The following is a 24243-nucleotide window of genomic DNA, read 5'->3' on the forward strand; positions in this document are numbered from 1 at the left end:
TGAGTCTTGGGTGGGGGCCCACACAGCGATCACCAGCGTGAAAAGGCCTTTCTTGTATAGGGTTCAATGGCGAGGTGGTGGATTATGTGCAGGTTTGTCTGTTGACACATGGAACAGCTTCTTTAATACCGCCACTTCTTCCTTCATTTTGGCCATGAAGTGTTAGAAATTTTCTAAAAGTCTTCTTTGTCCCAGATGTCCACCTTGAGGACTCATGAGCAAATTACATGCTAAATTTCTAAACAGTTAAAAAGACCACTAGATGATCATTTTTTAAAGAGACCCTGTTTTTTTTTCAGTAAGTCCTTCTCCCAATAGTAAGAGCTGTCACTTTTTGGGCTTTTTCCCCGACACAAAGTTTCCTGATGCCCTTTAAAGGAGGGTCTTTGGAGTTCTCTTACTAGATCCTCCTTCGAAATAAATTTTTGGAAACCCCCGATTGGGAACTATTCGTTCGGGTGGACTATTCAAACTCAAGCTTCGTTAAATATTCTCCTACCCCTCGGGGCGTCATCCATGACCCCCCATACCAGGGGGGAAAAAAGCGACTTTTGGTCATTCCCCGGGCTCGCTCAGGGGAAAAGGGTAGGTTCCTTCCCGGGGCCCATGCGTAATTTTCCCGGGTTTGGGATTTTCCATAACTGTGGGCTCTTTCCATTCCTTTTTCCCCAAATGTTTCCCAATCAAAGGTCTCGTTTTTTATGGGGAAGTTATTTGGGAGACATCGATTGCGCAGCCTGTTAGGAGTTTGACATATAACGCACAGGGTACTGGGAATGGAGCCACCATAAGTTTCAACAGGCGTAAACCCGATATGACCCGGCGGGAATGAGCCTTCTTTTAACAATGTTGTAGGACCCGACCCCTAAAAATTTATTGCAACAACTGGTTTGGGTAATTCTTTTTTTTTGGAAAGTAAGGACCATGCTCTTAAAGTTTGACAATGACCCCCATATTCTGTTTATCAACTGGGAGGATCTGTTCCTTTTCTTGGGACAGGCCTATCGCCCGGGATATGATTTGTGGGGCAATCTGGGATGGACCCCTTCCTGTCCCTATCACGCTTAAAGCATTGTGTTTTGACATGCCCCGCCGAAAGTAAACAATTTTTTTCCCGCTACTGGTCTATAGGATGGGTCATTGTATTTGGTGTTCACCCGGGTTTTTATTTGTTGCGGGGAGTGAAAGGTTGGGCCTTACTAAAAGGCCCCAGGTTGGTCGTTGCTGGTTTGATAACCTGGCTGCTTTCGTTGTACCAACCTCTGGGAAATTTTTAAGTTGTCTCCAGGGGCGACCTTTTAACCGCGTTGGATGGCCAACAAGATACTGGTGAATCCCCTGGAAAATTTGCATAAAAACTTCTAGTAACATTAATTGTGAAAGATTTTTTAAAGTCGGCCCGAGAAGCTCGACCCCCAGTTAAAAACGCCCTGCTTTCCGGGGAAAAATCTAAATAAGTTTTCCTGTTTCCCGTTCGTGGACGAAAAGCTTTTGGTAACTAATAGGAGCATGTCTATGTTTCAAAATAGTTCTCTTTACTCGTCGTCTGGACATAAAACTCATGGAAAGGGGGTAAAAGACTGCCTTTCCATATAAGGGGGGCAAAATGGGGCCCTTTTGTCTTTGGGAGCCCATTGAAACGTGCCTGATTCTCAAAATTTCAAAAAATTTCATCAAGTCTTTTTTAAAAAACAGGTACCATCAGAGCTGCTTTAAAGTCAAACCCGGGTTACAGTGCTTTCCGTCTCTTTCTTCGGAACTCCTTCTGCTTTTTTTCAAACGAAACCTTTCCGCCTAAATTCTTCCCGTTTGGGCTTTTTCCGATTTGAGAGTTTTGTAAAGTAATATCCTATTTTTAGTTGTTGGGGAAATTCCCCAAAAAGGTAATGACCGAGGAATTGGGCATCTTCTCGAAATTTTGGGATGAGCACCAGTCCTAAAATTATCCCGTATTTGACTGAGGGGTTCGTTCCAACCAGATAAAAACCGGAAATGACGGGGGAGCTTTGAGACTGGACGGAGTAAAGGGCCCGGGAAACCCTGGTTCAACTTCATTTTTAACAGTTGTCCTGGATTTCTACTTCCCCGAACTGAGAAATAAAACTATCTTCGAATCTAATTTATTGCGGGGTTTTAAATAATCTATCCTTTAAATTTGGGACCTAAATCTCTGCGCTGGGGTTTTTTTCTGTTTTTCCCCCAATTTTAAAGTGTCAAAAGTAGCCTCTGTTAATTCATCTAATAATGACTTAATTTCTGGGTCCATTTTCTTAATTCTCTTAGGGCTTAATTTTAATCAAAAAAAATATGTACTTCAGGGTAAGTAGCTCGGGCAGAAACCCATTTTTCACTTAATCTTCACCTAAAATAGGGGGCAAATAATCCATTTTTTTTTTGTTTTTTTTTATTCCCAAACATTTGCTTCATTGGTTTTTGGGTTTGTGAATTAAAATAACCACAAGCAATTATAAATGAAAATATACACAAGGCCCCAAACTTACGTTTAAATTCTCATTAACAGAGTATGGGATAATAATTTCAATTAATAATCTATAATCTCACCATTTAACTCTTTTAGAAAAGGGCTAGGGGAATGAAAAGTTATCTTTTATAAGTGACATGAATTACCAGACTTGGGAAAATAATGGCAAAAGGGAAGACAATGACGTTTAAAGTTTTAGTTTGCTATGAGCTTAAAAACCCGCAAGTCAGACTAGGGTGACTATAATAATATAAAATAATCAGTATAAAACAATGAGAGTACTTTTATGATTCATATGTCCCCAAAAATATATATCGAACCTTCTTTTTACTGAAAAAATGGTTCTCATATATTATTACAGAACTTTTTTTAACCAGGCCTTTTTTTTTTGTATATAATGGAGTGAAGTAAAGGGGGCGTAAAGTTTGCAATCATGCTATAACTGAGTTTTAAAGTTATATTTGATTCATTTTGGATGTAATGGTTAATGCAGTATGGGGCAGGAATGAACTATTGGGTGTAGTGAGGAGCACCCGTATATATTCAAATCCCCTATATAGTGAGTTTTTTAAATGCAGTTGTATCAAAATTGAATAGCATATGATGATCAATTTTTTATGCTCTTTTCAGTTGCATTTGCAAAAAATCACACTATCTAAATAGCTTTTTTAAAGGGCTTTGTATTTTCTTGAAAATCCGCCCATTTTTGCGGCAGTTGTTTTTAACTGTTAAAAAATTTATTTTATTAACTAGTACATATACTGGTTGAAAACTGTAAAAATACAAATATTTAAAAAATATGTATCAAGTATTTAATGTTCTTTATCATTTTTCATAACCTTAACCTGTTTTTTTAATTTTTTTTAGGGGAAATTTTTTTTTTTGATGAGTTTTTATAGAGGTGTTAAATTTTTTTAATGTTGCTTATATACCATTACCTTTACCAGATAAAATATTTTATGTATAGGGATATTTTTTTAATGTAGATGTATTATGATATTAATATTACTGATGTTGTGCTTATAGGTATTTGATGAACTGGAAAAAAAAAAACATGCTGGCAATATAATTCTCGATTATGATGATCAACTTGTGATATTTACTTTATGATGGTGCAACAGCAATTCTTTTGGGGAATAAACTTGGATGATCACCCAACATGAAGGTGGCAACCATAACTTGTAGACATTTTTTTTCTTTTAAACGGATTTAGTTAGTTACTGTAGTTGTTTATTTACTTATTCCCGCAACAGTAGTTATTTTTTACTTTTTAGATATATTGACACAATATTTTTTACATGTGGGTTTTGCCGTAACCCCCCTCTAAGTGAGTCCACCACCTGTATGGATGGGGACCCAGGCTGAGGTTTTGCCTTTATCCTTTTTTATTTTTTATCAAATACAATGCATGTACAGCTGAACTGCCAGTCGGTGTCAGAACATTATAAACTTAGATCCTTCTGACCTGACTAACTGTGAAAAAACAGCACAAATTTCAACCCCTTTTTAAATGAAATACAAATAATGGGTTGATCTATGTTTGATCACTAACAACATTGGATAATCAATTTCCACAAATTAGGATCCTTGCTAATTTAAGAGGTCAACTATAATTCAAAATTACAAAGTATTTATATATGTGTTATGAAAATTTATTTTATAAATTAGAAGACTTTTCTTGTTAATTTAGATAATGCATAATGTAAATGCTATTCAATAAAAGTGTATATATTATGTATACAGGATGTATAAACATTTTGGCTTATATTTACCCTTAGTCACCATCTCTAGTGGTTTAGTTGGGGATGTGAATCTTGTAACTTTGAAGATTAGCATTTATTCTCTGAACCATTTATCTTCAACTTCTATTTTATTTCATATTTTTTCAGGTGTATTTTAAGAGTGTAGAGCCAACCTTGTATCTCTGTTATGTATTCACAGAGAAGCGCTAAGTGTTTGTTATACATCACCTTGGGAATAGGAGGTAATGAAGCTTGATCTGTAGAAGGAAAGGTAGCTTCAGTTCCTTGGATCATAGTCCTTTGTCAGCATCAAGACGTGTCACACCTTCCTTCAGGGTGACCTTGCAGCTTCAGGGTGACCTTGCAGCTTCAGAGTACCATTCTTAGATTTTTTTACCTCAGTGGTTGTTTCCTACCAAGGTAGGGTGTCCCCAAAAAGAAAACACATTCACCATTATTCACTCAATTGTTGTTTTGCCAGAAGCATGCTGATGTCACATGCCTCCTTCAGAGTGCAGCACTGCACTTCTCACCTCCAGGACTCAAGTTAGGCCAACGGTTTCCTGAATCCTTTGTAAATGTCACCTTGCTCACACTCTAACAGTATGTCAAGCCATAAAACTAATTGCTTTACTTAGTCAACAGACTTATTTTATTTATTTTTTATTATCACACTGGCTGATTCCCACCAAGGCAGGGTGGCTGAAAAAAAAAACTTTCACCATCATTCACTCCATCACTGTCTTGCCAGAAGGGTGCTTTACACTACAGTATTTAAACTGCAACATTAACACCCTCCTTCAGAGTGCAGGCACTGTACTTCCCATCTCCAGGACTCAAGTCCGGCCTGCGTTCCTGAATCCTTCATAAATGTTACTTTGCTCACACTCCAACAGCACGTCATATTAAAAACCATTTGTCTCCATTCACTCCTATCAAACACGCTCACGCATGCCTGCTTTTATAGTCAACAGACTTATCCTCCATAATTTATACTTTCACTCTTGTTGTCTTTCCTTGTCACCAGGACTATCCACATTCACTTCCATTTCTTTAGTACTACTTCTTTTGGGCATATATTCACCAAATACTTTGCTTTTATATTTTTATTTTAAGTTATTCTTTTCACCTCATAGATTGTAATTATGAACTGACTGTGCAAGTTGTGACTTCACTCTGGCAGCCTAAATCTTTTTGAGCATCCTGTGAATATACTTTGATGTCTCTGACAGATGTTTATCTGTAGGTGCTGCCATCTACTTCCAAAGATAAAGTTCTGGATGGTTGTTTATCAGCTGGGTACTGGACACACATTTCGTTCCATGTATGTGTGTGTCTGGCAAGAACAGTGATAGTGAACGATGGTGTCACACTACTTCAGTGGAAGATGCTAGTGTGTAAAAAAAGGTATACAGCGACCATAATATTGTTTTCAGTGATATATATTATAAAAAAATATTATATTTAGTTGATATGTGACTATAAAAAATGGGGACTATACAGAGTAATGGTGAAAATGTTAAATGATGAAAGTTTTTTTTCTTTTTGGGTCTTAGTGAGAAATGACTGATGTGTTAAAAAAAAAAATTACTTTTCTTTTATATTATTATGTATAGAGTCACTACTATCCATGGTAGGTCTTGGAGTATGTCCACTGGGGATACAGGAGAACTGTTGTAGTTAAAAATTGAAAGCAAAGGTAAATTCTCTCCTTGTGTTCCAACTGGTCGCTTTCATCAGTTTGCAGTTCACTTGTCTCAGAGTCCACCTATAACTGGATCTCTGCATTTTTATTTAATTTTTGCAAGTTGCATCTTGAATAAATACGTAATGTGTGGGTAACATGCAATATCTGTGAAACAAGACACGTGCAGTGTAAGGATGTGTTTTACTACCATGAATGGTTCCTTCAGACTGTAGTGTTTCATGGCAAAAGATTTCTTCTATAAAATATGGTAACACTTCACGTGTCGGCATTTTGTACGCTCTTACCCCAGATTTAATATCTAGTTGCATGTAAAATATATAAAAATAAAGAATAATAACCATTGTGGTACAATTTCAGCCTTGCAGACAAATGTGAGCTTAATTAGATTTTTTTTATTAAAAATGAATATATTTGCAAGATTAAATCAAATTTTGAGCTAATTGTGGACTTCTTTTATACAATTTTGTCACTATGCAAGCTCACAATGCTCCATTTCTATGAATGATTCTTAGTGTGATAAACATTTGCCATATACAATTGGTGTGTTCACAAAACATATTAAAGAAGTAAAGATTATGAAGTATTTAGTGTTGATAGCCTGATAGTAAAGTCAATCATTGCCATTATTAATGTAATAATAAATAGAGAAAGAGAAAATTAAGAAAAGGATATTTGTTATTGTTGTAATGAAAGAATTAAGTTCAGGAACTTTGTGCTCAGTTAGGCATGCCTAGATCAAACTATTTTCATATAATACACAAATCATGCATTTTTTATATATGATTTCAGAGAAATAAATGTTGATCAAATATAAAATCTTTCTCTCCTTTTTAAATAATATAAAGTCATGACCAAAGACAATCTAATGCATAAAGTTATTTCATGGGGATGAAAATCATACATCTACTCCTGCCACTACAACACACTTGATCTAGACCAAACCATCTCGGACTTGGAATATCGTTATCAGGTGGTGAAAACAAAATTCCTGACCTCATCAGATCAAAGTTAATTCCACTTCCCTCAGTAATTACTTTAAGACAAAGAAGCATTTTGAGAGTGGATGTTTGCTATTGTTAAAACTGGATGACATTTTCAGTTATAATTATTGGAGAGCACTAAACTCATAGGATTATACAGCACATGTAGGGGACAAGGTATTTGGGAACTGGATTACAGATTCAAGAGATCATCACTTGAGGGATCATTTTTCAGTAAATCCAAAGAGTTCATGAAGTGCTTGGTTAAAATCATAGAAATAATAATTTAGGATGTGAGAGATATCATGTTTGAGTTTTAGGAAGCCCATAGAAATAAGGCAAGAGGGGACAACCCATAATAGTAAAATAAAGAGGACAGATCTTTTTCTTTTCTAATAATTTATTTCTTTCACAGAAAGTACTAAGATCTTGAGTCACAGTGCTGAGAAATAATTTTGAAAATTCACAGTCCAGGCTGGTAAAACAAGGATGACTAATAATGTCATCTTTACTGGATGCCTTTGGGAAAAGCTCCTTGATGCTGTTTAAGGACAATTCAAGAATTTGGAGCTGTCCCCATCCTTGGATGAAACCTGAGTACCTTTCATTCCCATTATTATTATAATCAAAAGAAGCGCTAAGCCACAAGGACTATACAGCATTTCATTCCCAGGTACTGTAAGACTTCTACAGGTTAAGCACCCCCAGTTATAAATTTCTAGCATACATAGTCTCTCAGTTGGCAGACTGAGTTTAGCCTCCCAATAGACGAAACTCATTCAGCCAGGCTTAGATAAATTTCCACATATACTACACAATTTTTATAGGTTAAAACATATCCAAGTTCATGACTTTTATTGTCCATTGCCATAAATACCACAGCATGGCTACACAGACAAAATAGTATAAATACTTAAGAATAAATTCTGCAAATTTGAATAAGTTGCAATGATAAATCAAGAGTTTGTGCAAGACTACTAAACAGCTGATGAAATACAGTGCGCTAATACTGAGTCAATGTTAGACTTGGGTATAAATAATTTGTCCATAAAAAGTATTGAAAAATACTAGTTACTAAATATTGAAAGTAATGAGGACTTCAAATTTAATTATAATATAAATATGTATCTATAATTCTAAAATATTTAATACTCTGATGTTTTTTTAGTCATATGAAACTACAAATGAAGATGGTTGAAAAATCTTTTAGTAAGATATGCATATCTTATAAAACTTCACATCAGTTTCTTCTAATAAGGCAACAAATGTCAACGGCTCTTTTATCTTTTCCTTTCACGTGATAACCCCTCAAGGATGACGAGAGAATGTCTTGATGCTGGTGGAAGGCTCTTGATCCATGGAATGAGTTGCATTCCCTTCCCTGCATCAAGCTTCATAATCTCTCATTTTCCAGGAAATGTATCACCCAGGTTTTCCCAGTAATTATAAATTCATGGGGTAGGGTCATATAATACCTGGGGAAATGAATCATAATCGCTGAATTTGAGAGGATAGCTCCAGTTCTTTGGATCAAGAGCCCTACACCAGCATCAAGCAAATGCTTTAAAAGAGCCCATAAATAACAAGATGAACCATCTAAGAAGGGCTGACAGTAGTGTTAATTCATAGAGGCAGCCTGCATGCTAGTACTGTACAAGCAACATTCTGTATCATCTACTTCCCTTTAATTATTTCATCTCAGACTGTATATCTTATGAAATTAAACATTTCATTGAGGCCCCAAGTATGTGTTTCACAATCTTTGAAATTTTAAGTAAAAAAAGTACATAGGCACTGCATGACAAAATATTTGATCTAAACTGCACATTAAAATCCTTTTATTTCAGAATGTATGCATTTTCTGAACAAAATTTAGCTTATTTCACTTTCTACAGGTCAAGCTTTAATACTGAACATTATAAAAAAAATAAATATCATAATGATGGATAATCTTTGATCCTCTTTCATACATTGTATAGATATGGATTTAAAAAAAAAAAAATTTGCCATTCTTGAACACAAACGATGCAAGGCTCCACCATCACTGTGGCTGGTCTACCAGAAGCTGCCGGGACGTCTTCCCTCCAGGTGGGTTGTTTACTTTCACTGATGGTCGTTTAGGAGACTTATCGTTAACTTGTGCACCTGTGAAGTAAACAGTTAGTACTACTGAAATCATATCTTCCTTCAGGGTTTAAGACTGAATTTGATTACAGTATATTATCTCCTTTTAGTGAAATGTATTTTGGATCTGTGAGAAAACATTTGTGCATCTCGACAGTACTAAAGTCACTGATCGTATTCATTTTTATGTTATATGCTTAAGTTATTTACTAGTGCAATTATCATTAGTCTTAACAGACCTGTATAGTCTCTTTATTAGTAAAAATATGTAAATTTAATAAAAAAAAAACATTGCTGTTAATATTCGAAAGACCTGAACAGATTAATTAGTAAACAATTAATTTATTGTTAATCTAAAGATATGAACAGATTAATTAGTATAAATTTAACATTAAGGTAGTCTACAGCTACTCGGTGTAATTACAGCAGTGAGGTGAAACGAGGCAGAGGTCAAGCATTATCAAGCAAGGTACAGCCAGAATTATCCCCATTCAATACACCGTTCAGGAAAAAGTAACTATCCTTAATTTAACATGCATTCCATAAAGTTAAATTGACCCAAAGGTTAAAGCGTGATGCAAGGGAACCCCAAAGTTGCAGTTAACTTGGTGTGCATGACTCATAATTTACCCCTAGATTGTTTTTTTCTATATTGAAGAGATGTTTAAGAAATTAATTAGTAGCAAGGTTAGTTTAAAATTAGGTGTAAGGTTAACTATTTTATGCTTGTAGCCATTATTCACTAAGCTCAGTGTGAATTTTAAGTCATTATTTATGGCACTAATTTGGCAACTGTCCTTTTATTGTCACCAAAGTGCTCCCAAAGCATTGATTTTACTACTGTTTATAAAATATCTACAGTAGTTTATTAAGTCACAAGTGCCACCTCCTACTACATTCTGGTGAGACAGCCATTTTTGCATTTCTGTGCTTTGCTTCTAAAATTTAGATAAGCATGCCAGTCACCAGAAGATACCCGAAGAGCTGTACCACTTTGTGGAGACACAAGCTTGATGCTCAGTCCGAGGCTTTACATCGTCATCTCTCTGCCGACCTACAACACCAGGTGGCTGCCTCAGATCATCAATATTGAAGAAGTCAGTTTTAAGGTAAAGCGGTTAACTCAGAGTGTTGATATTTGACTAGGCTTATACAGAACTATGTCTTAATGCATTCAAAGACTTTGTGTTATAACATTTTATATATTGTACATAATCTACATTTAATATCTGATTAATTAATGCATGAAATTCAATAACTTATATTAGTGAAGTATCATTACAAATGACTGATAGAATATGAATAATCTAAAGTCTGAACACTGGATTCTCCTGTACTAGCAAGTTTTGAAATACATAAGTAAATTTTGTTCTGCTATCTAGAATCAAAGCAAAATAAATATGGTCGTGGTTTATCCTCTGATTTATGTAATGAGGTAACAAACAGCTCTTAAAATATACCCTTAAGGATTCTAATAATAGTTTTCCTAAATGTAAGTGACACTATGGACTTGGTGAGGTAAAATTTGTGATAGTATAAGGTATCTGAAGTCAACACGTGCTTAGGACAGTGAAGTTTTTATCAACTCTACCAAGTCCTTCTGTGATAAATCATAGCTGATCTTCCTGTAGTAAAAAATACATCTTTTATATTTCTCTCGAGTTTTTAGTATATGTTGGCTCTGCAGCTGTAATCTTTAATGAAGTATGTGTGGAATTTTAGCGCAGGAGAAAACTGTTAGTGTGTCATTCTTCAAGGAATTTATGGCTTCATTTCCTGTATACATTAATGAAAAATCTTATCAGCACTGCATTTAACTTATTGTGGTGTCAGAAATGTATCTGGTCATTTTTGTTAATAGGTTTATAGTATATGTTGAATTTTATTAAAAGCTTGATGATTATTTGGGCATCCAGAAATGAGAGGTATTCATCTCTCCCTTCCTTAACAGTGATTTGTATAGATGGCTTTCCCCAATCTAAAGTAGCCTGGAAGTTTTCAGATTGAAGCATCTGGGTATTATTGTGATGTGGCTGAAAAACATAGCCAAGTGATGACAGAGGTACAATATCAGAGACATGCTCAGCTTGGAGATTCTCTGTACCAGTTAACTAGGACAGCTAGTGTTTAGCTATCCCAGTTAACTTGTAAATGGAGTCTCTGAATGTTGAGCACTTCTCTATCTTCCCCTTTACCATTAGTTGCTTACATTTATTGGGCTACATATTTGTGATTACATCCAAATGTTTCCATATGAAACACAGGAAGAGCCAGCTACACTGTTCACTCTCAAGAAGGAAAGAGCTTAATACTTTCCATTTCTTGGAATGAACAGTAACTTGTTAAATTCAAAGTATGCCACAAAGATTGCTAATACACTTCTTACATCACTGCAAAACCAAATGTAGAGTACCAGTTGTATTCTTACTTTGAGCAGGTATGAAATGCTGCTGAGAAATTATTAGAAAAATGCTTTACTATCAGTTTTCTTCACCAATATTCTCTGCAGACTTCACTAATGATAGCACATGCAGAGCCTAACATGTACTGAGAAAATTTAGAGAGATTATGTATTTTACCCACAGGAAGATATATATATATGTTGCTGTCCCATATGCTAGACATTCCACAGTTCACCAGGACTAATCATGGGTAGTTTCTAAGGTGCTATAAGCTGACAGATAGTGAGAAACAAAATGTGCAGGGAAACCTTTATATTTCAGTACAGGACTTGACTTAACCAAGTATACAAAAACACAGATATACAACCTTATAAGAAAAATGAGCACCCTGAGGTCAGGTTCAGGAGAGGTCAAAAGTGAGGTCTTGGAGAGAAACAGGATAATCATAATCTGATGAGCAGGGAAGCATGCAGTAAGGTCCATAGAAAACACTTTTAACATATAAATGTGTGTATAATACAAGTGATGGGATCTACCAATGTGTACATACCCTTTTGTTTTAGTTAATAATGGCTGCTACTGAGAATCCTGCATGTGGCTGTCTGACAAAATATAATGATGGTTCATGGTATGCTAGTATAGATTTCAATGATTTATTATTATTATATCACACTGGCGATTCCCACCAAGGCAGGGTGGCGAAAAAGAAAAACTTTCACCATCATTCACTCCATCACTGTCTTGCCAGAAGGGTGCTTTACACTACAGTTTTTAAACTGCAACATTAACACCCTCCTTCAGAGTGCAGGCACTGTACTTCCCATCTCCAGGACTCAAGTCCGGCCTGCAGTTTCCCTGAACCCCTTCATAAATGTTACTTTGCTCACACTCCAACAGCACGTCAAGTATTAAAAACCATTTGTCTCCATTCACTCCTATCAAACACGCTCAGCATGCCTGCTGGAAGTCCAAGCCCCTCACACACAAAACCTCCTTTACCCCTCCCTCCAACCTTTCCTAGGCCGCCCCTACCCGCCATCCTTCCACTACAGACTGATACACTCTTGAAGTCACTCTGTTTCGCTCCATTCTCTCTACATGTCCGAACCACCTCAACAACCCTTCCTCAGCCCTCTGGACAACAGTTTTGGTAATCCACGCACCTCCTCCTAACTCCCAAACTACGAGTTCTCTGCATTATATTCACACCACACATTGCCCTCAGACATGACATCTCCACTGCCTCCAGCCTTCTCCTCGCTGCAACATTCATCACCCATGCTTCACACCCATATAAGAGCGTTGGTAAAACTATACTCCTCATACATTCCCCTCTTTGCCCCCAAAGGACAAAGTTCTTTGTCTCCACAGACTCCTAAAGTGCACCACTCACCCTTTTACCCTCATCAATTCTATGATTCACCTCATCTTTCATAGACACATCCACTGACACGTCAACTCCCAAATATCTGAATACATTCACCTCCTCCAAACTCTCTCTCTCAATCTGATATCAATCTTTCATCACCTAATTTTTTTGTTATCCTCATAACCCTCTTTCCTGTATTCACTTTTAATTTTCTTCTTTTGCACCCCCTACCAAATTCACCCACCAATCTCTGCAACTTCTCTTCAGAATCTCCCAAGAGCACAGTGTCATCAGCAAAAAGCAACTGTGGCAACTCCCACTTTATGTTTGATTCTTTATCTTAACTCCACGCCCCCTTGCCAAGACCCTCGCATTTACTTCTCTTACAACCCCATCTATAAATATATTAAACAACCATGGTGACATCACACACCTTGTCTAAGGCCTACTTTTACTGGAAATAATTTCCTCTTCCTACATACTCTAACTTGAGCCTCACTATCCTCGTAAAAACTCTTCACTGCTTTCAGTAACCTACCTCCTACACCACATCTGCCACATTGCCCCTATCCACCCTGTCATACGCCTTTTCCAAATCCATAAATGCCACAAAGACCTCTTTAGCCTTATCTAGATACTGTTCACTTATATATTTCACTGTAAACACCTGGTCCACACACCCTACCTTTCCTAAAGCCTCCTTGTTCATCTGCTATCCTATTCTCTGTCTTACTCTTAATTTTTCAATAATAACTCTACCATACACTTTACCAGGTATACTCAATAGACTTATCCCCTATAATTTTTGCACTCTCTTTTATCCCCTTTGCCTTTATACAAAGGAACTATGCATGCTCTCTGCCAATCCCTAGGTACCTTACCCTCTTCCATGCATTTATTAAATAATTGCACCAACCACTCCAAAACTGTATCCCCACCTGCTTTTAACATTTCTATCTTTATCCCATCAATCCCGGCTGCTTTATCCTTCATTTTACCTACTGCCTCACAAATTTCCCCCCACACTACAACTGGCTCTTCCTCACTCCTACAAGATGTTATTCCTCCTTGCCCTATACACAAAATCACAGCTTCCCTATCTTCATCAACATTTAACAATTTCTCAAAATATTCCCTCTAACTCTCCATTTAATAACTCTCCTCTCCTATTTTTAACTGACAAATCCATTTGTTCTCTAGGCTTCCTTAACTTGTTAATCTCATCTCACCCACTCTCCATTTGCTCTCTTTTTCTCCATATACTCTTCCCTCCTTGCATCACTTCTACTTTGTAAAAACTTCTCATATGCAAATTTTCTCCTTACTACTCTCTTTACATCATCATTCCACCAATCGCTCCTCTTCCCTCCCGCACCCACTTTCCTGTAACCACGAAGCTTCTGCTGAACACTCTAACACTACATTTTTAAACCTACCCCATACCTCTTGACCCATTGCCTATGCTCTCATTAGCCCATCTATCCTCCAATAGCTGTTTATATCTTACCCTAACTGCCTCCTCTTTAGTTTATAAACCTTCACCTCTCTCTTCCCTGATGCTTCTATTCTCCTTGTATCCCATCTACCTTTACTCTCAGTGTAGCTACAACTAGAAAGTGATCTGACATATCTGTGGCCCCTCTATAAACATGTACATCCTGAAGTCTACTCGAAAAGTCTTTTATCTACCAGTACATAATCCAACAAACTACTGTCATTTAGCCTACATCATATCTTGTATACTTATTTATTTTTCAATGATGTCATAAGCATTACTCCCACATGGATGATGGGCAGCATCTTACAGTTGCATCAGGACAGAACCAAACACAGGATTCTGGTAGATGCCATTCATTTAATAAATACTGTAACAAAAGGTATATACATGCTGGCAGGTCTCATCACTTCCATTGTACACACGTTTATATATTAAAAATACTTCCTAAAGGACCCAACCTCACTTCTCCTCACACACTGGCATATAACATTATGTTATTTATCTCACTTTTGACCTCTCCTGAGCCTGACCTTAGGGTGCTCATTAACATTATAAGGCAGTGTATCTGTGTTTTTGTATACTTGATGAAATCAGTTCTAGATGAAATGTAATGTTTCTTTGCAGTATCTGCTTCACCTGTTGGAAATACACTAATAGCAGTGACTCCTGCTAATACTATGTTTTGCCCCAAGACTGGGCTTTATGACATATACAAAGTGAGCAGCCACACTGCCTCGTGAGGTCAGGCTTGCGAAAGATGGGTCACACACATATTCGGGAAATTGCAAGATCAAGTCTAGGTGAGGTATTGGGAAGTAGAGAGAGGGTTAGGTGAGACATGAATTGTGGATAATAGTTCCAACCAACATGTACATTCTACAGGTTTTCTCAATGGTTTTGGTTAGGTGGCTCATTGCTGCTTCTAAAACTCTGTAGCTGCCTGTCATTCTCAGGTGTAACACTTGTCTCTTGCCCGACTATGATGAGAGAATGTAGTTGTGACAGACTACAAATTTTATCCCTCCTGCAGGTATATCTATATTACTGAGGGTGTCTGCTAGCCTCCCAACATAGAATTTATCACAACCACCCCATGATATGCTGTATATTCCTGCTGTGCAAATAGTTCTGGGTTTAGGGCTTTGGGGATCTCTGAAGAGCCAACATGGATATATCAGTCCTTACTATCAGAGATCACCCAGAAACCCAGAACAATTTGCATAGCAGGAGTGTATAGCATACTGTGTGTGGTTGCAATAAATTTTATATTGGGGAGACCAGCAGAGACCCTCAGACATCCTTCAAATAACATAAATATACCTGCAGAGAGAAAACCAACAACACATGTGAGTCCATCACAACCTACTTTATCACATTATGGACTGGGCAAGAGAACAAATTGAAGATTGAGACACTTATGCAACATATGGGAATCTTTATTAAGGAAATATTTCACTACAGTGCCTTCTTCAGTCCCTCAGCCTGGAATTGATGTGTTCAGTCCATCACTCTAGTAGAAAGTACAGCATATGGCAAGAGAAGTGGCTTATAAACCATACCAAGGGCAGGGTTAGAACCCTTGTTGATCTGAAGTTTTATGACTCTCTGATTACGGGTTCTAACCCCACCCGTGTATGGTTTGTTTGCAATCGTGTCATTACGATTTTGTGAGTCAATGGCTTATATACTGTAGACGGGTAGTCGAAGCAGGAGGAGGCGGGATCACAGTAGAACCATCCACTAGTGTAAGAGGTCTTCATCTAAAGGTTGAACAAGTATTGAAGAATTCCTTGTATTGAGTTCCCATGATGTTGCAGTGTCTGACAGATGTGATAAATGTCAGACACTGCAACATCATGTGAACTCGATACAAGGAATTCTTCAATACTGTCAACTTAGGATGAACCTCTACACTAGTAATGGTCCATATGATCCCTCCTGCTCGACTCGCCTGACTACAATGATAACCACTTCTGGCCCTATCCTGTGCTTTCCACAAGAGTGATAGACTAAACACATTGATTCCAGGCTGAGGACTGATTACCTCAAACTACCCTCTCTGCTTTGTATTGGACTGAAGAAGCCAAATGTTACACCATGAGAATGGCAGAGGTCAGATGTAGTTTTAGAATCAGCAGTGATCCACCTGAGCAAAGCAGTGTAATGTACATGTTAGCTGGAACTATTGCCCACAATTTATACAATAAATTTGTCACCCTAAGCCCCTAACCCCACCCTGTACTTCCACCAACACCTGATCTCAATTTTATGATTTCATAATTGACCTTTCTCCAAACCTGACATGGTGCTTGTTATAAGGCAGTGTATCTATCCATTCCTGTGTACCTGATAAAGCCCAGCCCTGGTCAAAATGTATTAAATAGGATTCTCTGCTACCAGTGTCTTCACTTTTGCCAACAAGTTTCCCTGTATGATAAATTAGACTTTTAAGCATTGGATAGGTTTTTTTTATAAGAGGTTTCACCTTCAATGGGGTTTCAAATGCAAAGAAATTCACGAAACACTATCTTATAAAGCACACAAGTGTTTGAGGTCAGGTTGGGGTGGGAGTGTCAGCTATCAGGTTGAGGAGTTTTGCATTGTGTGTGTTGAGCCTGAAGTGTGTATGATGAATTTTGCTAATTAACTCTCTCAGGATTTCAGTACAGTGGGTAGCAAAACCCATCACTGGCACTGTTTAAGATCAACAATTAAAACTCATCAACCTGATGTCCAGAACCCAGTCCTGGTAACACCACCTAACCTATCACCACTGACCTCTCACGACCTGGCATCATCACATACTGGTATACTTTTGTGAATTTCTTTGCTCTTCATAAAGCCCCACTGTGGTTGAAAAGCCACCAAATAAAGGTTTCTGCTTATAATGACTTTGCATTACCATTTACTGGTTTACATTGTCTACTCTTGCGATTTGTTTCACTTGCAAGTCATTGTTTTCATGTCGACATTTGCTCTGCTATGTTTCAGTACTACCATCCTTCTTGGGATCTTTTAAACGATCAAGTAATTTTAATCCTGATGTATTACAATCACAACTAAACGCACAAGGCTCATACACCGCTGCAATCCTGATGTAAATCTGCCCAAAATGCTTTGTGTACTGTAAGCTTTTGAAAAACAGAAAATACTTTTAAAACCACAAAAAATTAAATATAGAGCTCAAATTTGTAAAACCTTCAGTTTTAGCACTGTTAAAAATGAAACCCCATAATTCTGGTCTATGCGGTCCAAAATCTGTATTCATAAATGTAATGTGCCATCTGCAAAAAAGATTATAATTATTTATATCATATGTTGAAGATAAAAAAAACCAAAATAGTTATAACATCTAAAAAAACATTTTAAAATAAAAATTTATAAAGAAAGAAATCCCTTTCCCCCAAGTTGTAACCCAGGACGTATATCATAAACAGATTCAAATTTTCGTTTCTTCTTGAGATGGTAATGTTTTGTCAGGAAACTGAAATTCAAAAGGGGGGGGCCTTTTGTCAGATGACCCATTTAACTGGCTCGCTGATTACCAGTGGTTAAATGCCCTTTTGGATTACAAGTACATACCCATTCTAAATTTTTATAATCAAACAACAAAACCCCACAGTAAACATCAGCTGATTTACGAGGCCATGTGTATGGTCAAGTCTGCTGGTTAAGTATACATTTACCACCCATTTAAAAAAGGGATCCAGTGTAGTGTCTTAGAAATAAGTGTTTTATCATTTTTTATGAAATGTACTCTTAGTAAGAGAATACCTGCCTATGCTTGTGAAATGATCAATTAAACACGCTAAAATATTAGAGATATGATTTAAAAATTAATTTTTAGAATATGCAAGCCAGATAAAGTACTATGTAAATATTTCAAAAAATTTAAAATTATTTTTAAAATTAAGATCTTAAATAATGCACTGGGAGCAATGTTTAAAAAAAAAAAGAGTACTAAGGGGAGACTGAATTGACTAATGTCCAGGTTCAGGGGAGGGAAAAAAAACGGATGTAAGCAAGATAAACAGAAGAGCTATTTCACTGGTAAACAACCTGATGTAAAGGGTTAGCGGGGTTGAAAAAATAGCAGTCCAAAAAACCAAACGGGGGGAGCAAAACTATACAAACACAACTCTCATTCCCTCACGATTCAATTTTTCCGTTTTATAATTTTTCAGTACCCCTTTGTTTAATTAGAACTAATTACTAATACTGCAATCAGTGATGCACCATAATTTTCACCCAGTTTAAACCTTTTTAAATTAAACCCAATTGTTTCTGCAGCATTTCTTGTTTTGTTCTGCAACCACACTAAGTTTCACAAAGAATAACCCATTGAAAGATTTTTTAGCCCAAAAAAAATGAATAGAAGAAAAAATGAAATAAACCATTTTAAACGTTTTTTGGGAAAAACATTTTATTGCTGTTTCTTTTAAAAATTTTTAAACAAATTGAGATATAAACTATTAAAAAAAAATTTGATTTAGTTAAAAAGTTTATTCTCTTTTTTAACCGATTATTAAATGGTTCTTTTTTAGTTGAGCCTGCAAGCAACCCGAACCCTGGGGAAGTTGAATCATGGGGGTTGACACCCCCCCCTGGTCGGACCTTAATATAGAAAATCTCCGATTGACCCCCTGTATACCCCCTCTTGTATTGACATGCGCCCATCGCCATTTGTTGAGCAACAGGGGAATGGTGGGCCCAAACCCCACAGATGGCCCCGATTTTTTTTACATTTGAAAAAAATTAAACCCCGTGCTCCCGCTTTTCCCAAAGGTTCGACTACAATGTTTTGACTGTGGTGCAAATGGCCAAAGCTGAGAATTTTGGAAAAATTTAAACATCTTTTAAAGGTATCAGGATAAACCTGTATTCTTTTTTTACTTTTAATACAGGTTTTAGTTAGTTCGATTATTTGTTTTTTCAGTGACATAGTCATTCAAAAAATCGTATATTTTAAATTTAACACAATTTTTCAACTTGCAATGGGGCAGGGAAAAACCCCAACATAAGTCAAGGAGACCTAACCAACATACCAAATTGTCTGGAAAACTTACCTGCATGGCCTTTTGTCGTCTTCCCGTACTCTCCAAAAATGGGGGGGTGAGATGGGGTAGGAAAAAAAACTTTCCCATCCAGACACTGCCAACTTCTCCTTCCTCCACACAACCGGCCCTGGATATAAATAATGCAATACCATGAACTTTGCCCTAAAAAAAGTATTTTTATTATTTGCTTTGGCATTTTTTTTTTAGGGGAAAAATTTTAAAACAATAACTTTACACCATTTATTTTTTTGGGATTTACAAAACAGAATAAAAATGACAAGTTTTTAAAAACTGATCCATTAATAATGGCAAAAATTTTCCACAAATTATCAGGTAAATGGGCAGATAACTAATGTGGGATTTTATCGGCAAATTCGCCTTTTGGACTTGTCAAGCGCAAAAAATACTGGACCCTTTGTAAATACAGGGGAAAGGTACGAACTTAATTGTCCAAAAAAGGGTGTTTAAACTGAAAAATTTTTTCCCCCCTTGTTTTTTTGGGCTTTTATCACTAATCTTGAGGCCCATGGTGACTTTTTTATACAGATAACAAAAACATCAAAATACAAAAAAAAAAAAAACAATTTAAGCAAGTTCTGCAAGTTGTTTTGTTTGGGAACAAACAGTCAACACAGAAATTTTTTTTACTTTACAAGGCGTAATACTGAATTGTTCAAGTAGGACTTTTCCCGGGGTTAGATATAATATATATATATATAAAAAAAAATATATATATATATATATATATATATATATATTTATAACACTCATCTGAGTTTTCGATTTTTCTTAGTTCTTGGTTTTATTAATTTTCCTTTTTATCCAGGGGAAGGGAAAAAGAATCTTTCCTCCTAGGTTTGGGGGTTGTAAAATCAACTAAAATCCGGGAAAATGGGCTAGAAACCCTTTTTCAAAGTTTACAAAAGAATAAAAGAAGAAATTGCGGGGGAAGTCTGAATGTGCTGGATGTTGTGCAGATGATAAAAAAGGATGATTGTGGATGTTATGAATGAAAAGAAGTGATGTCCTGGCTTTAAGTAAAACAAAGCGGGGGGGGTGGGAGTTTCAGGGAAGGAAAAAAGGGGATTAGGGTGGTTTCAAATAGAGTTAGAGTAAAGGGAGGAATAATGTTAAAGGGATGCAAAAAGGGGACATAAATGTTTAATTCAAGGATTATGGGAGTAAAAAAAAGTTTTGGATGAAAAATTTTATAATGCTTTATGCCCCGGGGAGAAGAGAGAAGGAGAGGAGAGAGAGATTTTGGGAAATGTTGAGGAATGTGGGGGTTTTAATAAATGAGAGAAATGGTTGGGGATTTTAATGCTAAAGTGGGTAAAAATGTTATGGAGGGAGTAGAAAAGGGTGGGGGAAATGAAAGGGGGAGCCTTTAATTGGCTATGGTGAAAAAATTTAATAAGTAATAAAATTTTTATGAAAAGGGGATAAATAAATATAAAAGGTATATGTCAATGAAAGTAGTTTATTAGATTATGTATTGGGGGAAAAAGGGGATGGGTAGGCTCCAGGATGACATGTTTATAGGGGGGCAACTGATATATGGATCATTATTTTTTTAGCTAATTAGAGTAAGAGGTAGATGGAAAGGGAAGGTGGAACAAAAATAAGAGGGAAGGAAATGAAAACCAAGGGAGGAATTTGGGAGATAAAAGCGACTTTTGGGGCAGAAAGGGGGGCTATAAAGATGAGTATGGGGGTTGAAGAGGTTGGAATATTTTTAAAAAATGCAGTATTAGAATGGGGGGGGTTTGTGGTTATAGGGGGGTAGGGGGAAAAGAGGGGATTGGGGGAAATGTAATAAAGGGTGTGAAAAAAGAAAAAGGTAGCTTATGAAGGTTTTTAAAAAAATTTTAAAGAAGGCAAAGTTTTGGAGAAAAGAAAGGTAAAGAGGGGTGAGGGGTGAAAAAGGAGGCAGATGATAGAGGGGGAGAGGCATTTCAAGAAATTTTAATGAAAATAAAAAAAAATTTTGGAGTAGTTAAAAAAGAAAAGCCTAGGAAAATAGGTTTGTTTAAAAAAAGGGGGAGTTAGTAGAGGGGGAGAGGGGGGTTAGGGTGATGGCAAAAATATTTTGAGAATTTTTAAATGTTAAGGAAAAACAGAGGCAGTAATTTCATGCACTGGTCGGGGGAAACCCATTTTTTAGGAGTGAAGAAGAGCAGAATGTAAGTGTGGGGGGGTCTGAGGCATTACGTAAAAGAAAAAAAAGGGCTGAACTGATGGACTACAGAAATGTTAAAAGCGGGGGGGATATAGTGTTGGGGGTTGGTTTTTGTTTAATAAATTTTAAAAAGGGGGAAGGATGGGTTTGGAGAGAGATGTATAGCCCCTTTTATAAAAAGGGGAAAGGGGGGACAAAAAAACAAAAAAAAATTATAGGGGAATAACACTGGTATCCGGGAAAATTTTGGGGTTAAAATTTAAAAGAATTAGGGGTAAGACAGAATGTGGGATTGGGGATGAGCAAGGGGGTTTTTAGAGTGGTAGGGGATGTAGACGGTGTTTACTGAACATATGGAACAGATTTGATAAAAAATAGGGGAAATTTTTTTTGCATTTATGGATTTAGAAAAAATGATGGGGGTGGATAGAGGAGCAATTTGGGAGATGTTGCAAGTATATGGAATAGGTGTTATTAAATGCTGTAAAAAATTTTTTGAGAAGTGAGGCTGGTTGGGGGTGTAGAAGAGGGGGACTTCCGAAAAATAGGTCTTGAAGGGGTTTTAATGTCACCTGGTTGTTTAATATATTTATAGATGGGGTTTAAAGGAAATAAATGCTAGGGTGTTTTGGGAGGGGGGGATTAAAATTTTGGGGAATCAAATTTAAATGGGTTTACACAGTTATTTTTTCTGATGATACGTGCTTATGGGAGATTTTAAAAAAAAATTGCAAAGGTTAGTGGATGAGTTTTGGGGAAAGTGTGTAAAAGGGAGAAAATTGAAAATGAAATAAAAAGAGTAAGGTGTGAGGGTCAAAAGATTTAGATAAAAAAAAATTGATATCAAATTGGGGGGAGGAGTATGGAAAAGTGAATGTTTTTTAGATACTTGGGAGTTGCGGTCGGGATGGATTTAGAAGGATGAGGTTAACATAGAATTGATGAGGGGAAAAAAGGGGAGTGGGGGGTGAGGATATTTGAGTCAAAACGTTTTCTATGGAGGCAAAGAAGGAATGTATGAAAAAGTAGTACCAACACTCTTTAGGGTGTGAAGCTTTGGAAATGCAGCAGGGAGACGGTTGGAGGCAGCGGAGATGTAAAAAAAAAAAAAAAAAATATATATATATATATATATATATATATACCCTGTGTCCTTGTATATATATGTATTATCTGTGTCCATTTACCTGACATTATACCCATAGTAAAGCATAATAATTAGCTATGAAAATGATAACTTTTTATATCATACCTCAAAAATATTGAAGTCCACAGCTTGGTGATGTGTTTTCGCAGAAATAACTCTTGTGGCATGAGGGTTCCAGACCACAATATCAGCATCAGAGCCGACTGCAATGCGACCCTGCAATATTCACCATTGGTTAGTCAGTTTATACTATATTCTGTTATAAGAATCAATACTATGATAGGAAAAATTCATAAACCTAAAAATTAGAAATTTTCTGTAAACTTGAAAATGCTTCAGTCCAGTTTGGACTCTAAAATGATCCATAACAACCAAAAATTATCTCCAATATATGGGTGTAATTGGGACTATTCTTGTATATCTTGTTTATAAAACCCTAAAAGTACATATTGATACAATTCCCACATAATTATTTCTTTGGAACATCAGCCATTACACAACAAGGAGAAGATGAAGCAAAGAAACACAAACTATCTCTTGTTTTATTCTTTTCTTCTTTCAACAAACTGGGTGTATCCCACCAAGGCAGGGTGGCCCAAAAAGAAAAAGGAAAGTTTCTCTTTTTAAATTTAGTAATTTATACACGAGAAGGGGTTACTAGCCCCTTGCTCCCGGCATTTTAGTTGCCTCTTACAGCACGCATTGCTTAGGGAGGAAGAATTCTGTTCCACTTCCCCATAGAGATAAGAGGAAATAAACAAGAATAAGAACTAGAAAGAAAATAGAAGAAAACCCAGAGGGGTGTGTATATATGTGCTTGTACATGTGTAGTGTGACCTAAGTGTAAGTAGAAGTAGCAAGACGTACCTGAAATCTTGCATGTTCATGAGACAGAAAAGAGGACACCAGCAATCCTACCATCATGTAAAACAATTACAGGCTTTCGTTTTACACTCACTTGGCAGGATGGTAGTACCTCCCTGGGTGGTTGCTGTCTACTAACCTACTACCTAGGTCTTGTTTTATTATTTACAGTAATAATAATAAGAGGGGTTTTAGGATATTGGCAGTTTGGAGGGATGTTATATATTTTTATATATGCTTCAAAACTGCTGTATTTGGGCACCTCTGCAAAAGCAGTGATTATGTATGAGTGAGGTGAAAGTGTTGAATGATGATGAAAGTATTTTCTTTTTGGGTCACCCTGCTTTGGTGGGAGACAGCTGACTTGTTGAAAAAAAAAATTCTAATTAAAATTTCCACTTCTAAGCTACTGTGTGCATGCATGCTAACACTGACCCAGAACTACATCTATCTACAGCAGCTATTATGCTATATGAGAGAGACAGTTTTATATCTTCTTTCTTTCAACACACCGGCCGTAACCCACCGAGGCAGGGTGGCCCAAAAGGAAAAACGAAAGTTTCTCCTTTTACATTTAGTAATATATACAGGAGAAGAGGTTACTAGCCCCTTGCTCCCGGCATTTTAGTCGCCTCTTACAACACACATGGCTTACGGAGGAAGAATTCTGTTCCTCTTCCCCATGGAGGTA

At 36.7% G+C, this 24243-nt stretch overlaps 2 protein-coding genes across 2 annotated transcripts in view; one reads left to right on the forward strand and one right to left on the reverse strand.

Annotated features, from left to right (window-relative positions):
* Nucleotides 1–3536, forward strand: part of fy (fuzzy planar cell polarity protein-like protein) — a 36763-nt gene extending 33227 nt beyond the window's left edge. Inside the window, exon 10 of the mRNA XM_070104423.1 lies at nt 3509–3536. The gene's annotated coding sequence lies outside the window, so the exon portion shown is untranslated. The remainder of the gene's footprint in view (nt 1–3508) is intronic.
* A 4216-nt stretch (nt 3537–7752) lies between these two features.
* The window catches only part of CRMP (Collapsin Response Mediator Protein), a 63225-nt gene continuing 46734 nt past the window's right edge, over nt 7753–24243 (reverse strand). Inside the window, 3 exon segments of the mRNA XM_070104519.1 lie at nt 7753–8982; nt 8984–9097; nt 22794–22904. Of these exon segments, the coding sequence (XP_069960620.1) occupies nt 8968–8982; nt 8984–9097; nt 22794–22904 (240 nt within the window). The 3' untranslated portion in view covers nt 7753–8967.

The sequence above is a fragment of the Cherax quadricarinatus genome, chromosome 92 (assembly GCF_038502225.1).
Source record: "Cherax quadricarinatus isolate ZL_2023a chromosome 92, ASM3850222v1, whole genome shotgun sequence".
Taxonomy (NCBI): Eukaryota; Metazoa; Arthropoda; class Malacostraca; order Decapoda; family Parastacidae; genus Cherax; species Cherax quadricarinatus.